Source organism: Rhinoderma darwinii, chromosome 4, assembly GCF_050947455.1.
Source record: "Rhinoderma darwinii isolate aRhiDar2 chromosome 4, aRhiDar2.hap1, whole genome shotgun sequence".
Taxonomy (NCBI): Eukaryota; Metazoa; Chordata; class Amphibia; order Anura; family Rhinodermatidae; genus Rhinoderma; species Rhinoderma darwinii.
The window spans coordinates 337,986,260-338,004,478 of record NC_134690.1 but is presented as its reverse complement, the minus strand read 5'-3'; the positions used below and the strand labels follow the sequence as shown (position 1 = coordinate 338,004,478).

Here is an 18,219-nt window from a genome sequence, read left to right as displayed (position 1 = left end):
CAAATCATATGTAGTAAAATGAGAAATGTGTCTAGCAGATCAAGTAAGATGAGCCACATTTATCCTACAGTATTCACCACTGTAAAGAAATTGGTACATGTTCTGACTGCTTGGTCTAAGTTTATACTGTCTAAATCTTAGACTACATGAGTACATCTGCCTTATTGAGTTTTTCTTTTATAGATATATACACTATATGAACAAGAGTATTGGTACACACCTCTTAATAAATTAATTCAGGTGTTTCATATAGTCCCATTGCCACAGGTGTATAAAGTTAAGCCCCTAGCCATGCAGTCTGACTTTACAAATATTTGTGAAAGAATAGGTCATTCTTAAGTGCTCACTGAATTCCAATGTGGTCCTGTAATAGGATGCCACTGTTGCAACAAGTTAGTATGTGAAATTTCTTTCCTCCTAGATATTCCATGATTAATTGAGAGTAGTATTATTGCAGAGTGGAAGCGTTTAGGAACCACAACATAGTAGGGTCGCCGAGTGCTAAGGCACATAGTGCATAAGAGTCACCAACACTCTGCTGACTCAATAACTACAGAGTTCCAAACCCCTTCTGAGATTAACATCTGCACAAAAAATGGGCCGGGAGCTTCATGGCTTGGGTTTCCATGACCGAGCAGCTGCATGCAAGCCTTACATCATCAAGAGCATTGCCAAGCGATGATGGAGTGGTGTAAAGCACGCTGCCACTGGACTCTGGAGCCATGGAAACGTGTTCTGTGGATCCATGAATCATCCTTTTCTATCTGGCAGTCTGATGGCTGAGTCTAGGTTTGGGGAAAGCCAGGAGAACGTTATCTGCCTGACTTCATTGTGCCAACTGTAAAGAGGAGGGATAATGCTATCGTTTTTTTTTTGTTTTTTTTAGGGGTTGGCCTAGGCACCTTGGTTCCAGTAAAGGGAAATCTTAATGCTTCCGCATACCAAGATATTTTGAGCAATTGTAATCTTCCGACTTTGTGGGAACAGTTTGGGGAAGGCCCTTCTTGGTTCCAGCAAGACTGTGTCCCAGTGCACAAAGCAAAGTCAATAAAGGCATGGTTGGGTGAGTTTGGTGTGGATGAACTTGACTGTCCCGCACAGAGCCCAGACCTTAACCCTATCGAACACTTTGGGATGAACTAGAATGAAGATTGTGAGCCAGGCTCTCTCATCCAATATCAGTGCTATTCTGGATATGAATGGGCAAAAATTCCCACAGACACACTCAAAATCTTGTAGATACCCTTCACAGAAGAATGGAAGCTGTTTAAGCTGCAAAGGGGGACCAATTCCATATTAATGCCTATGGATTCAGAATTGGATATCACAAAAGCTCCAGTAGGCGTAATGTGCAGATGCCCCAATACTTTTGTCCATATAGTGTATATAGTAACATTTGATAGTGAAACAAACTAACATTTTACATAAGCTTAAATTCCAAAGTCACGCAGTAGGTGGTACGTTTTCTACTGCAACTTGAGTGGATGTGTAAAAATATGCATTTTTCATTATAAATATCATCCCTTCATACAGATTTTAAAATTTTCAGTGAGATATAGACATTGCAGTATAAGAAAAAGCAAACACTATAAAATAATGGAAATATACATAAATATTATATCACCATTTATCAGTGTCATTTTTAGAAAAAGTACACAGACTTGGATCCTGCTATAGGAAAGCCAAATATATTTTGTTATAAATACAGTATATGCAATGTTACTAAAAATCAAGACTAAGGGCTTATTCAGACGACCGTGATATACGTCCGTGCAACGCGCGTGATTTTCACGCGCCTCGCACGGACCTATGTTCATCAATGGGGCCGTTCAGACAGTCAGTGAATTTTACGCAGCGTGTGTCCGCTGCGTAAAACTCAAGACATGTCCTATATGTGTGCGTTTCTAGCGCATCACGCACCCGTTGAAGTCAATGGGTGCGTGAAAATCCCGCGCAGCACACGGAAGCACTTCCGTGTGACGCGCGTGATTCGCGCAACAGCTGTAAAAACTATGAATGAAAACAGAAAAGCACCACGTGCTTTTCGGTTTACAAACATACAAACAGAGTGTCATAATGATGGCAGCTACACGAAAATCACGCAGCCACGCATCATACGCTGCTGACATGTTTTTACAGATTCTATTTTTTAGACATTTCTGCTTTTAATAAAAAAAGAATATGTAATCTATCAGTCTTAGGCCTTATTCACACCAACGTGTTATACGTCCGTGATACGCGAGTGATTTTCACGCGCGTCGCACGGACCTATGTTAGTCTATGGGGCCGTTCAGACTGTCAGTGATTTTCACGCAGCGTATGTCCGCTGCGTAAAACTCACGACATGTCCTTTACTTGCCCGTGTTTCGCACAGCACGCACCCATTGAAGTCAATAAGGTGCGTGCAAATCGCGCACGGAAGCACTTCCGGGTGACGCGCGTGATTCGCGCTACAGCTGGTAAAGAAGAGAAGGGAAACATAAAGTCCCCTCCTTCTTTACTGTGTCGTCACATAAAAAGGGAGTATCATAATGATGGCGGCTGCGCGAAAATCACGCAGCCACGCACCATATACGCATGTCACACTGCACTTTTGCGTGCGTAAAACGCAGCGTTTTTTGCGCGCGCAAAACGGACACGTTCGTGTGAATAAGGCCTTGAATGACCTGAGGAAAAAAAAAAATTAAAAATCGGTATGGTATTCAGAGCAGTTAAAAAAGTAGGGAAAATTTATTAAAACTGGTGCATAAGAAAAGTGGAGCAGTTGTCCATATTAATCATGTCAAAAACAGTTGCGACTTTAGGCCGCATGCACACGAACGTGCTTTTGCGGCCGCAATTCCCCCGAAAATCCACGGGAAAATTGCGGCCCCATTCATTTCTATGGGGCCGTGCACACGACCGTGGTTTCCACGGTCCGTGCATGGCCCAGGAGCCTGGACCGCAGAAAGAGCGGGCATGTCTTATTAAGGCCGTGTTCTGCAGTCCAGGCTCATAGAAAATAATGGACGCGACCATGTGCACGGCCCGCGGACGGCTTGCGGGTGACACTCTGCTGCTGGCCGACCCAAAAACAACGGCCGTGCACATGGCTACGGTCGTGTGCATGAGGCCTTAGGCCCCATGCACACGACCGTGCCCGCAATCACGGCCCGCGATTGCGGGCACGGCCGGCCGCTGACTGACAGCCGCATTTTCGGGCCGTGCTCCCATACAAAGTATGGGAGCACGGCCCGCAAAATGCGAAAGAACGGACATGTTCCATAATTCCCGGAACATTTCCACAGCACTGACACCCTTCCGTAGTGCTACGGAAAGGTGTCAATGTTCAATGAAAGTGAATGGCTGCGTTTTTGCGGACCGCAATTGCGGTCCGCAAAAACGGAGGTTTTTTGCTGTCGTGTGCATGGGGCCTTACTGTACTACTCTCAGAAGATAATTTTACCTTTGGCTTCATCTGTGACATTAACTTCTTTTTTCTGTCTTATAAGTTTCCATCGTGGCACAGGAGGTGATTTCAGTGGAGCGACTAAAGGACAAGATCTAGTTCTAGACACGAGTACTGGGTGGTTATGAATGTGAGATAATCCATACTGTCTCAGCTTTTCTGATGAGTCTGCCTTAAAATAAAATATACATCTTCATTTACTCATATAGCAATTTAACATTTTAAAACTATTATCATGACTTCTTATCACCAGTGACAAAAATACTATGCATTCAACGTCTGAACAAATAAGAGGGTTATTTCAATATTAACTACAAAAATTCTATAGATAGTATAATATAGGTGCCAAGTGATAGATACATGATAATATGCTATGCTAGCTATAGCTTTATGATAAAATGGCAAAAACAGATATTGATGGCTGAAAAAATGTGATAAAATAATAATAGGGCATAATAAGGTTGGCTGCAAAATTAATGACCTACTCGACTATGTGAGAAAAGCCCAATCAACAAGTAAAGCTGCTTTCTATAAATAAAATATATTACCTTTTTTTCTGAATACATTACAATAAGAATCATGCTATATCCACTGTCTAACAAGCCATGAGGGACCCTTCGAGCAGACCTCAAATTCAGAAATAAAGTATTAGAAGCCAGCGGCCTATATAAGAGGGAATCAGTCTGCCATGCCTTGCCTGCAGATTAAGGTACATATTTTTTGGGCTATTGTTCCTATTGCTATTAGACTCTTTTCCTGGCGCTGACTCAGACCCTGACCACGGCCTTATTTCTGTATTCTGCTCCTGTCTCACACTTTGAGTTTGTCGCTTGTTTCCTGTGGTTCCACTCCTGGTAGCAACTTCTGGACTGACTTCTGACTACAGTTCTGTCTCATCCTCAGGCTTCCTGGTTACTAATCAGTTGACATCTCCTGGCTATGTTCCTGACTCCGCTACAGCGCAACTGCAGAAAGTTGGTGACTATTCTAGGGACCGCGTCCTAAGAAACTGACCAGGAAAGTCCATACTTCCTTGTGGGGGTTGAGGGTGAAGAACAGGGAGATTACTTGGACTCCACACCCCAGTCTAGGCAGCGCCAAACTGACTGCAGCTTAGAGCATCAATTTCCCTGATGGGAAACGTAAGTTTTACCAGGCACACAGTAAGAAAAAAAAACCTCTGAGGAATTTTGCAAATAGGATTTTGCAAAGAAAGCTTGGGCAAAAACCATCTTTGCTTCCCTAAATACTGCCCCTGTTTTCCTAGTACTAATAACTACTAAGAATAATAGTTGGAAAAGATTGCGCTATATGAAAATACAGTACAATTGTTTTGAACTTATCAGTCTGCAGACAATTCCAGTATTCCGGTTAATAATGGCTGAATGCAGTTAATGTTCTTACCATCTGCCCAAGTATGGAAATCTTCTGCTCACTCAAATGGAGTGGTAAGTAGCTTGCGTACACAACCGTCTGGGGCACCAAGGGGACAGATGTGACTGCGAAAAAAATACACAAATAGAATTTTATTCTGCTTGAAAGCATAATTACGACTCTAACAAAGATTATCTATTTCAAGTATAGTCATACAAAATAGAAAACCATACTGTAAAAAGTAGCCAGAGTAAAGTTCTAAATATAAGAAGTCAACTGAAGTTCTTGGCGTAATTAGTGCTACATTTTATGATGCAAATGAGAACCCCTTTGGTGTTTGGAGTCTGATAACTTGCACATCCCCCTGACATAGCAAGCAAGGCCAATGTAATTTAAGAATGTGTGAAAAAGATAATTGCATTTTTGTAGATAAATTCTCTAAGGAGAACCATTTAAAAATAAAGCCAGTACAAACTCCATGTTAAGCCGTGTTAATAAATAAAATCTCTTCAGTTTTTTTCATATGTTCTATTTTAGTTGAACAGTTGAGTACAAAAGATATAATGAGGTCAAATCCAATAAAAAAAACAAAAAAAAACAAAAAACAGGCAAGCTTAGAAAGTTATAGGTCCCTTAAAGTCACCTAGTTTAAGGTGTGCGAAATTAGGAAGGATAGAGACGTAGGATACATTAGTGTTATATGACAACCCAGCTCATATTATCAAACTTCTTCTAAGGTAATCAACTTAAAAAAGTACATAAATGGATTTTCCCATTACAGAAAATGATGGTACCCACATATCCTGAAAACGAAGAAGCGGCAGATTAGCGTTGCGGCCCCTTCAAAGTTTTTCCTTGCACAGTGGCAATCCTAGTGATATGACTACACTTTCTGTGATGGGATACTTTATATCACTGACATGCAGAGGCAGACTGACCATTCAGGCATTAGGGGAGTGGGTGAGGGGCCTTGGTCAGAGAAGGCCCACAGCCCCTTGGTCCATTAGACCATTTATTAGAGTTTAACTGCAGGCCTACAACAACAAAAAAAGTGATGAGTGCTCCTCAAATGCATTTTATTAACACAAACCAAGTGTATAATGTAATGTTACTTGGTAAGGGACCCATGACCTCTAATGCTGGAGGCCCAGATCACTCTCAGTCCTCTACTTGTATGGTCAAAACGTACTGGAACAATCCCATTATGCTGTTTCCTGTAGGCATAAATATAGGGGTGCAGAGGGTTCAGTCCAACCTGGGCCCTGGAGCCTGGGGGAGCCAAAAAGGTCCAATATGCAGAGGCCAATACTACAAATGATGCATGATAGTTCGGAAGCCCAGTGCTGGGGCTCACAAACTTAAGGTTATGTCTACTACAACTCCCTGCAAGCACGCTGCAACCAAGTGTCACATGATGTTGGGAGTTATGAAATACTCCACAAACAATTCTCCCTCCTCCAAAAGGTCCTATATAATCAACAACATCACTGATAAGTTTAAGTTTCAGTAAGAATGGTTTAAATGGTTGTTTCATTGCTCCAAAGCATCAACTTTGCAAATAGTCTTAAATACAAATAGTCTCTATATTAATTATGTATATTATGTATGTGTATGAATTAACCATACACATAACCCTGATGTACATATTTAAGATGTGAATTATTTTTATGCAAATTAATTATGTAATTATGCATTTTGGTGAGGTGTATATACACGAAATCGGTGGGTGTGGATTGTCCTTAACTGGCCGTGAGTATGATGTTTGTTGTAATTCATGATCAACCTTTAAACATTTTTTAAACATTTTAAATTTATACTTAATAAAGTCATTTATTACTCTTTATCCCTCTAGCCAAGTACCATTTTTCCCTTTCTGGACAATACCTGTTTTTCTCCCCTTTATTCTAATTCAGTTGAGAGGCGCCATTCTTATTGTATTGTGCTATGAGGTTTTCTCTGAGATCCAAACTTAGGGTTTTTAATAGTTGTGAACGCAAATTTTCCTACAGTTTTCGTCTACAATTCATATGCAGATTCACTTGTATCCATGGTTACAGACTACAAACCAACCTTTTGTAGTCTAATCCTATAGTCATACTTCCTTCCAGCAGTCCCCTATTTCTTGCTAACCTACTAAATATACGTTAGTATGTAAATATATGCGTTAAATATTCCCGGTGTATGCCTTCATCTTGGCAGACACTAAGGGACCACTACCTGTCTGAATGCATTGCGCTAATTAAAACGTTTGGTGGAGGAAAAATGATGATCTGAAATTTGCACCCCTTACATCCAATGAAGGGAATACTTAAAGGGGTTCAACAGGATTAGAAAAAATGTCTGCTTCCCTCCAAAAAACAGTGCTGCACCTTTCCACAGGTTTGTGAATGGTATTGCAGCTCAGCCCTATTCACCTCAATGGAGCTGAGCTGCAATACCAGACACAACCCGGTGACAAGTGTGATGCTGTTTAGCTGTGTCTTTCTAATCCTGTACCCCTCCTTTAACCACTTGAACACAGGTCTAATTTTAGCCATGAGGACCAGATGAAATTTTAGATTATTCCTCTTTGCAATCGGGCTGTCATTACTTTTTTATTTTTTGTTTGAAATACCTGTATAATGCTTTGTTTTTTGCAAGACAAGTATGTACTTTATGTATTTGCCATTTTTTGGTGCATATACATTAGCATTAAATTTATAATACTTTATATTTTGGCAAAAAGTTGAAAAAAGCAGTTCCACTGCAGTTTTTATTTATTTTCTTTAACACAACTTACAGATCATCAAAAATTATGCTGTAAATTTATTGTATAGGTTGTTACGTTTGTGACAATACTTAATATGTAAATATTATTTTATGTTTTGGGAATTATATTTAATAACGTTTATGTCTTGGTAAAAATGTGCATCATTTTTTTTTTTTTTACAGATTTGTTTTTATTTAACATTATATTTTTTTCTGTATTCGTTTAACTTTTTTTTTTTAATCCCATAGGGAGATTTTTAATTTTGGCTTTTATTTTTTAACTATAATTTACTGGGATATATCTACGCTATATGCCAGTATGTTAGCCTTTGTACTAATAGTACACAGGCAGTTGTAAGGACATACCCAAGTATGCTCTAACAACAGGAAACATGGTCAGACAGCTCTGGGATCCTACAAGGGATTCCCTGTGACGCGATTAAAGAGTTGCCCCCTTCATTATTTCCTTTTGAATGCGCTGATCGTGGCATTTAATGTGTTAACAAAGGAGATCAGAGGTTTCTCTGATCTCTGCTGTTAGAGCAGGGCTATGGGTGTGTATTACAGCTGCCGCCCCAGTCCTGATCGCAGCTCATTGCAGTTAAAGTACAATATAGCACAGACCTGTCTTGTAATGAGCGGCGCACCAGTGTGTCTATCACATGAACAGTACAGATGTTTATCCATTGAAAATAAACACTGAAGGTTCCTATTGAATGACAAAAATTATATTGAAAAATGTGATTTTCATTATACAAAGAATATTTTTTTTATTTTATTTTTTTTAAACCTGGAATATCTCTTTAAGCAGAAAAAATAAACATAAATACATTTAAAGTAATTAAACTGTATCTCCTGTTACAAATAAGTTTTACAATGTTGTGGCATATAGTTCATAACAGGTCCGTGCCTACTTTCTGTAATAATCAGCATGGGTGAACCAGCCGCACGACTGCAGTTTGTGGGACTAACGAAGCTAAGTGGGCACATCTATCTGTTAGGCACCCAGACCCATTTGAAGACATGACTCAGTAATGGACTATTGCAAACATACTTGACTTAGTAAGTGCCATAACATAATCTAAGTTATCTGCTACTGGAGGGACACTTTAAGACTCGAAATGTTACTAATGGAAAAATGACAAGGTAAATCTATGTCTAAATGTCTAATACTATGAAGTATTATTTCATTGCACCACACAGAGAGAATGTTCTCAGGTGTTTTTCACCACATAAAACGAAATTATAAAAATATTCAATAAGTCGTAGGTGCTACTTGCAAGATGTTTCATCTCTTTTTTGCCCAAAAGCCAAAAAATCTGTTGTTTTTGTGAAGATTCCTAACATTCTGTAATAATAATATTTTAAACTAAGTGATACATTTGTAGTCTGGAACTCCGTGCTTTTCCTAAAATAAATAAATAGTACATAAGCAATATGCATCTCAGACATAGAGCAGTGTTTTAACATAACTAATCTTTATGTATGATTATCCCGTAACATAGACGTTATCCTGTTGGTACAAGATACATTGCCCTGTTAACATGTACCTATCATGTAGTGTGATTTGCCTACAAGTTTGCCATCTGTCTTCTTCTTCCAGATATACACAGTGTACTGCCACTGGCATTGTGTCAAACGGTGTTTTGCCAATTGCTTAAGAAGCATCTGACAATACTGTTACTGCTGTTTTGAAAATCTTGTTGTGTTACAGATGGCGACATTTGCATTATGTTGCCTAGTAAAATATATGCCATGCTTGTACATGCAAGTGAACCAGACATAATATATGAAGTACTATTAAATGGATTTCTTTCCATATAGCCATATGTTCGAGCCTTTAGGGTGAAGGCATGAGTAGAGGCCACAGCTTGGATAAAAACTGTGCCCGCATAAAAATTTTGGGGGGAAAATTGGCTTACGTCGTTCAGCTCCAGCAGACCTGCTCAGATGAGAGCAAGCCTGTGTTGCTAGTGCCAGCGCGGAAACGGGATCAGGTGAGTATGTAAAGTTTTGTTTTTTTTAGTTAACAGTGTGAGGCAGTATCTACAGGGGGCTCTATATACAGGGGACTCTGGTGAACAGCATCCGCAGGGGGCTGTTTGTGGGGCACTATCTACAGGGGGCTCTGTCTACAGGGGGCCCTACATACAGGGGCTATGTTGGGGGCAGCATCTACAGGGGGATCTATTTAGGGCACTATCTCTAGGTTGGTCTATAGGGCACTATCTACAGGGGGCTATATGGGGGTATTAGCTACAGGGGGCTCTATGGGGGCACTATCTACAGGAGGCTCTATGCGGAGCAGAATCTACAGGGAGCTCTATGGGGAGCAGTATCTACAGGAGGCTCTATAGGGGGCACTATGCATGGGGGCGTTATGTACAGGGGGCTCTACGTGGGGGCACTATCTACATGGGCACTGTGTGTGTGTGTGTGTGTGTGTGTGGGGGGGGGACACAGTGTATGGTGCTATTATATTCAGGGGCGCAGTGTATGGTGCTAATATATTTAGAGGCATAGTGTGAGGCTCCATGATAACTTTATCTTCGTTTATAGGTGCAGAAATGTTTGAAAAGTAAGAAGATTAAGACATCTGAGTGCCAAACTGCAGAAATGGACTGTGGCTGGGAGAAGTTATCATAGAGGTCTGGACCGGAAGGAGAAGAAAACACTGTATGATCTGCAGCGAGATGATGGGTGGTATGATTTTTTTTGGGTGAAATAGCAACTCCCAGCATATCCTTACCATTGTTCGGGCAATGCTGGGAGCTGTAGTTTTACATCGTACGAACCTATAGGGCAGGTGTTAAACTAAATTTACAAATATCCTCTGTACTGAGTTGTATTTGTGCTGGTACTCTCTCTCTCTCTCTATATATATATATGTGTGTGTGTACTGAGCTTGGTTCTGGTACTGTATATATGTACTGAGCTTGGTTATGGTGCTGTATATATGTACTGAGCTTGGTTATGGTGCTGTATATATGTACTGAGCTTGGTTCTGCTGCTATATATATGTACTGAGCTTTGTTCTGGTGCTGCATATATGTACTGAGCTTGGTTCTGGTACTATATATATGTATTGAGCTTAGTTCAGCTGCTATATATATGTATTGAGGTTGGTTCTGCTGCTGTATGTATGTATTGAGCTTGGTTCTGGTGCTGTGTATATACGTATTGAGCTCTGTTCTGGCACTGTATATATGTACTGAGCTTAGTTCTAGTGCTGTATTTATGTACTGAGCTTGTTTCTTTTGCTGTATTTTTATGTACTGAGCTTGGTTCTGGTGCTGTATTTATGTACTGAGCTTTGTTCTGGTGCTGTATCTATGTACGGATGTAGCCATCTTTATCTTGACTGTGATAACTTGCTGAAGCGTGATATCACACAACAAAAGCCATTGAAAAGTCATTGAAAAAGTCAAGATAAGGGATCTTTCCACTGTGTATTTAATGCGTTAAAAGTCAAGATAAAGACGGTTACATGTGTACTTAGCTTGGTTCTCGTGTTGTATGTATGTATGTACTGAGCTTGGTTCTGGTGTTGTATCTATGTACTGAGCTTGGTTCTGGTGCCATATAAGCTCAGTACATATATACGGCACCAGAACAAAGCTAAGTATATAAATACAGTACAAGAACGAAGCTCAGTACATAAATACAGCACCAAAACAAAGCTCAGTACATAAATACAACTCCAGAACAAAGTTCAGTACATAAATACAACACCAGAACAAAGATCAGTACATAAATATATATACAGCACCAGAACTAAGCTCAGTACATACATATAGCACCAGAACAAAGCTCAGTACATATATACAGCACAAGAACAAAGCTCAGTACATATATACAGCACCAGCACAAATACAGCTCAGTATAGAGATAATTTGCATGTTCAGTGTAACCCCTGCCGTATAGGTTTGTACAGCGTAAAACTACAGCTCCCAGCATGGCCCGAACAATAGTAAGGATTTGCTGGGAGCTTTGTTCTGGTGCTGTATTTATGTACTGAGCTTTGTTCTGGTGCTGTATCTATGTATTAAGCTTTGTTCTGGTGCTGTATTTATGTACTGAGCTTTGTTCTGGTACTGTACATATGTACTAAGCTTTGTTCTGGTGCCGTTTAAGCGCAGTACATAAATAAAGCACCAAAACCAAGGTCAGTACATATATACGGCAGCAGAACAAAGCTATGTATATAAATACAGTACCGGAACAGAGCTCATTACAGAAATACAACACCAGAACAAAGCTTAGTACATAAATACACTAGAACCAAGCTAAGTACATAAATACAACATCAGAACCGAGTTCGGAACATAAATACAATACCAGAACCAAGCACAGTACATAAATACAGCGCCAGAACAAGCTTAGTACATACAGTTAGGTCCAGAATTATTTGGACAGTGACACAGGTTTTGGCATTTTAGCTGTTTACCAAAATATATTGAATATACAGTTATATAATCAATATCGGCTTAAAGTGCAGACTCCCAGCTTTACATTGAGGGTTTCACATCCTAATTTGAGGAAGGGTTTAGGAATTAAAGCTCTTTAATATGTAGCTGCCTCCTTTTCAAGGGACCAAAGGTAATTGGACCTAAGCTATTTAATGGGCTACATGGGCTATTCTCTCGTTAATCCATCATCAAGTAAGTAGGTAAACAATCTGGAGTTAATTCCAGGTGTGGCATTTTCATTTGGAAGCTGTTGCTTTGAAACCCACAACATGAGGGATAGAAAAATGTTAGGAGTGGCCAAATCAACAGTTTGGTACATTCTTGAAAAAAAAGAGTGATCTCGTGAACTCCAAAAGGCCACAGTGGTGGATGATCGCAGAAACCTTTCCATGGTGAAGAAAAAAAACCTTCACAACATCTGCCCAAGTGAAGAACACTCTCCTGGAAGTAGGTGTATCAGTATCTAAGTCTACCATAAAGAGAGGACTTCATGAGATCAAACACAGAGGGTTCACCACAAGGTGCAAATCATTAATCAGCCTCAAAAATAGAAAGGCCAGATTAGACTTTAGAAAGGCCAGATTAGACTTTGCCAAACAACATCTAAAGAAGCCTGTACAGTTCTAGAACAGCATTCTTTGGACAGATGGAACTAAGATCAACCTGTACCAGAATGATGGGAGGAAGAAAGTATGGAGAAGGCTTGGGATGGCTCAAGATCCAAAGCACACCACATCCTCTATAAGACATGGTGGAGGCAGTGTGATGGCAGGGGCATGCATGGCTTTCAGAGGCACTGGGTCACTAGTGTTCATTGATAATGTGACTGAAGACAGAAGCAGCCAGATGAATTCTGAAGTGTTCAGGGATGTACTTTCTGCTCAGATTCAACCAAATGCAGCAAGGTTGATTGGATGTCGCTTCACAGTACAGATGGACAATGACCCAAAACATACTGCAAAAGCAACCCAGGAGTTTTTAAGGCAAAGAAGTGGAATATTCTGCAATGGCCAAGTCAATCACCAGATCTCAACCCGATTGAGAATGCATTTCACCTGCTTAAGACAAAACTTAAGGCAGAAAGACCCACAAACAAGCAACAACTGAAGACAGCTGCAGTAAAGGCCTGGCAAAGCATCACAAAGGAGGAAACCCAGCGTTTGGTGATGTCTATGGGTTCCAGACTTCAGGCAGTCATTGCCTGCAAAAGATTGTCTACAAAGTATTACAAAAAAAACACATTTTATTTGTGGTAATGTTACTTTGTCCATTTACTTTTGAGCCCCTGAAATGAGGAGGCTGTGTAGAAAAACGGTTGCAATTCCTAACGCCTCATGCACACGACCGTATGTGCCGTCTGAATCCCGTCAGTGATCTGAGGAAAGATAGGACATGTTCTATCTTTCCTCGGATCGGAGACTCGTACCATTTTTCACGGACCCGATTCACCCGCTAAAGTGAATGGGTCCGTGGAGACTATCGGGTGCTACTCGGATGCCATCAAAAACGGCCCGAGTGGCACAACGGTCGTGTGCATGAGGCATAAACGTTTCACAGAATATTTTTGTTCAACCCCTTGAATTAAACCTGAAAGTCTACACTTTAATTGCATCTCAGTTGTTTCATTTCATATCCAATGTGGTGGCATGCAGAGCCCAAATCATGAAGATTGTGTCACTGCCCAAATAATTCTGGACCTAACTGTATATATAGCACCAGAACCAAGCTCAGTACATATATACAGCACCAGAACCAAGCTCAGTACATATATACAGCACCAGCACAAATACAGCTCAGTACAGAAATAATTTGCAAGTTCAGTGTAACGCCTGTCATATAGGTTTGTACAGCGTAAAACTACAGCTCCCAGCATGGCCCGAACAATAGTAAGGATGTGATGGGAGTTGCTGTTTTACAACAAAAAAAATCATATACCCATCATCTCGCTACAGATCATACAGATAATACAGTCACTACAGTACTGATGAGGTCTTTTCTCTTCTCCTACCGATCCAGACCTATATGATGAATTCTCGCGGCCACGGTCCATTTCTGCAGTTTGGCGCTCAGATGTCTTCATCTTCTTACTTTTCAAACATTTCCGCACCTATAAATGAAGACAAAATTCTCATGGTGCCACACACTGCGCCCCTAAATATAATAGTACCATACACTGTGTCCTACACACCCAGTGCCCCATGTAGATAGTTCCCCACCATAGAGCACCCTGTAGATAGTGCCCTCCTGTAGATAGTGCCCCCTGTATAAAAAAACTTTACATACTCACCTAATTCCGTTCCTGCGCCATCCTCTAGCAAAGCAGGCCTGGTCTCTTCTGACCAAGACTGCTGGAGCTAAACGACGCAGGCTGCGCAATGACATTGAAAGGCAATGAATGGCAGGGCCTTTCAATGACGCAAGCGGCGCGATGACGTCATTACACCACTTGCGCCGTTGAAAGATGCTGAATGTCAGGGCAAGAAACATCCGTGCTCTGCCTGTAATGGCAGAAAGGAGGTGAAGGGAAAGTGAGCCCTAATCTACCCACCGCCCTGTCCCTGCCTACTTGCAACGACCCGCCCTAGGCGATGAGGTACAACTGGGCGGCGGTCCCTACGCTGTCTAAGTGCACAGGAAAACAAACAGGGAACACGCAAGGGAAGGGGCAGTAGCCACGGAACGCCACGAGGAAACGGAGCGGCGAACGAAAGTCAGGACCAGGACGAAGTGAGTACACCCAAGCGGGCACGGAGACAGAAGCAAGCCAGGGGCAAAGCAAAGCAGGTCAAGCAGAACTGCAGCAAGGCAGAAGCACGGCAGAAGCAGGCTGGAGCAAGCAGCAGTGGGGCCAGGAATCCAAAAGAATTACAAGCACTGAGGGAGAGAACAGGGCAGGTAATAAAGGACAGGGGGCGGAGCTAACTCCGACAGACCAGGCCGCGATAGGCTCTCCCACTCCTGAGCCTGCCACCCTGGTTGGTGGGAGATGGTGTCAGTCGAACAGGTCTGGCCTCAGGTGTGGATTGATTAATCCCAGGAGTATACCTAGATGAAGTACCTGGCAGATCCCTAACAGTACTCCCCCTTTTATGAGGGGCCACCGGACCCTTACTAAGGGGACCCGGTTTAGTGGGGAAGAGAAGGTGGAACCTCCTGATCAATACCCCAGCGTGAACATCACGGGCAGGTACCCAAGTCCTCTCCTCCGGCCCGTATCCTCTCCAATGGACCAGGTACTGGAGGGAGCCCTGGACCATCCTACTGTCCATAATCTTGGCCACCTCGAATTCCACCCCCTCAGGGGTGAGAACGGGAACAGGAGGTATCCTCGAGGGGGACCAGGACGGGGAGCAGCGTTTAAGGAGGGAGGCATGGAAGACATCATGTATGCGAAAGGATGGGGGGAGCTCCAGACGGAAGGATACAGGGTTGAGGACTTCAATGATCTTATAAGGTCCAATAAATCGGGGAGCAAACTTCCTGGACGGGACCTTAAGGCGCAAGTTCCTGGACGACAACCAGACCAAATCCCCGACGACAAACCGGGGGTTAGCAGAACGTCTACTATCCACCTGAATCTTTTGTGCGCTCTGGGACGCCTCTAGGTTCTTCTGAACCTGGGCCCAGACAGTGCACAGTTCCCGATGAACATCCTCTACCTCAGGATTATTGGAACAACCAGGGGAGACGGAGGAGAACCTTGGGTTAAACCCGAAATTACAGAAAAACGGGGAGACCCCTGACGAGTTACTGACCCGGTTATTCAGGGAAAATTCAGCAAGGGGAAGGAATGAGACCCAATCGAATTGACAGTCAGAGATGAAACACCTTAAATATTGTTCCAGGGATTGGTTGGTCCTTTCCGTTTGGCCATTAGTTTCGGGATGGAAGGCGGAGGAGAAGGACAGATCAATCTCCAACTTTTTACAAAAAGCTCTCCAAAATAAGGAAACAAATTGTACCCCTCTGTCAGAAATGATATTGACTGGGGCCCCATGGAGACGCAGGATGTGTTTCACAAACAAAGAAGCTAACGTCTTGGCGTTAGGTAGCTTTTTAAGGGGCACAAAGTGGCACATCTTGCTGAAGCGGTCGACTACCACCCACACCACCGACTTGCCGTGAGATGGAGGCAAATCGGTGATAAAATCCATGGAGATATGGGTCCAAGGTCTCTGGGGAATGGGCAAGGAACGTAGTAGGCCCGCAGGTCGGGACCTAGGGGTTTTGGACCTAGCGCAAACCTCACAAGCGGCGACGTAAGCCCTAACGTCTTTAGGCAACCCAGGCCACCAATAGTTTCTGGTAATGAGGTGTTTGGTGCCCAAGATGCCAGGATGACCAGATAGAGCGGAGTCATGGTTTTCCCTGAGTACCCTCAGCCGGTATTGCAGGGGAACAAACAGTTTGTCCCCAGGGACGTTCCCGGGAGCTGCACCCTGGTCAGCCGCGATATCAGAAGCTAAATCAGAATCCGTGGCAGAGACGATTATACCAGGGGGTAAAATACAAGCAGGATCCTTCTCGGAAGGGGGATTGGCCATGAAACTACGTGACAGAGCATCAGCCTTAATATTCTTGGACCCAGCCCTATAGGTAACCAAGAAATTAAATCTGGTAAAGAATAGTGCCCACCGAGCTTGTCTAGGATTAAGCCTCCGGGCCGATTCTAGGAAAACCAGATTCTTGTGATCCGTAAGGACCGTTACCTGGTGTCTGGCCCCCTCCAGGAAGTGCCGCCACTCCTCAAAAGCCCATTTAATGGCTAGAAGTTCGCGGTTGCCAATATCATAGTTACTCTCCGTGGGCGAAAACTTCCTAGAGAAGTAAGCACAGGGGCGGAGATGGGTGAGGGAGCTGGTACCCTGGGACAAGACGACCCCCACTCCCACTTCGGACGCGTCAACCTCCACAATAAATGGCTCCTCTTGGTTGGGCTGAATCAGCACGGGGGCCGAGATAAAGCACTTCTTGAGAGTCTCAAAGGCCTGGACGGCCTCAGGGGGCCAATGGAGGACATCAGCACCCTTGCGGGTAAGGTCCGTAAGAGGCTTAGCGACGACCGAGAAGTTGGCAATAAATCTCCTGTAATAGTTGGCGAACCCTAAAAAACACTGTAACGCCTTAAGGGAGGCAGGTTGGACCCATTCCGCCACAGCCTGAACCTTGGCAGGGGCCATGCGGAATTCATGAGGAGTGAGGATTTGCCCTAAAAATGGTATCTCCTGCACCCCAAAGACACATTTTTCAGTCTTAGCAAACAGATTATTCTCCCGAAGGACCTGGAGCACCTTCCTGACATGCTCCACGTGGGAGGACCAGTCCTTGGAAAACACCAGTATGTCATCAAGGTACACAACAAGAAAATTACCCAGGTACTCTCTCAGGATTTCATTAATAAAATTCTGGAAGACAGCAGGGGCATTACACAACCCAAAGGGCATGACCAGGTATTCGAAATGACCCTCGGGTGTGTTGAACGCAGTTTTCCACTCATCCCCCTCTTTGATGCGGATAAGGTTATATGCCCCCCGTAGATCGAACTTAGAAAACCATTGGGCTCCCTGAACCTGATTAAAAAGATCCGGAATCAAAGGAAGTGGGTACTGGTTCCTTACGGTGACCTTATTCAGGTTACGATAATCAATGCACGGCCTAAGACCACCATCCTTCTTCCCCACGAAGAAGAAGCCAGCACCTACAGGAGAAGTCGAGGGGCGAATGAAACCCTTGGCCAGGCATTCTTGGATATACACCCTCATAGCTTCACGTTCAGGACATGAAAGATTAAATATCCTACCCTTAGGAAGCTTGGCACCAGGCACCAAATCGATAGCGCAATCGTAATCTCTATGGGGGGGCAACACCTCGGAGGCCTCCTTAGAAAACACATCGGCGAAGTCCTGAACAAACTCAGGAAGCGTGTTTACCTCCTCCCGGGGAGAAATAGAGTTAACAGAAAGACATGACATAAGACATTCATTACCCCATTTGGTAAGGTCCCCAGTATTCCAATCAATTGTGGGATTATGCAACTGCAACCAGGGAAGGCCTAAAACCAGATCAGACGATAATCCCTGCATCACCAGTACAGAGCACTGCTCCAAATGCATGGAGCCAACCAGGAGTTCAAAAACAGGGGTATGCTGAGTAAAATAACCATTAGCAAGGGGAGTTGAG

At 42.9% G+C, this 18,219-nt stretch overlaps 1 protein-coding gene across 3 annotated transcripts in view; it reads right to left on the bottom strand.

Moving 5' to 3' along the window:
- The window catches only part of ADGB (androglobin), a 235,963-nt gene that overhangs the window by 120,302 nt on the left and 97,442 nt on the right, over nt 1–18,219 (bottom strand). For all 3 annotated transcript variants that reach the window (XR_012883227.1, XM_075862862.1, XM_075862863.1), the window contains exons 10-11: nt 4,853–4,947; nt 3,446–3,620 (exon numbers count right to left, since the gene is read on the bottom strand). Coding sequence is in view for 2 of the 3 variants with exons in the window: in XM_075862862.1 (XP_075718977.1) it covers nt 3,446–3,620; nt 4,853–4,947 (270 nt within the window). In the remaining variant the exon portion in view is untranslated. The remainder of the gene's footprint in view (nt 1–3,445; nt 3,621–4,852; nt 4,948–18,219) is intronic.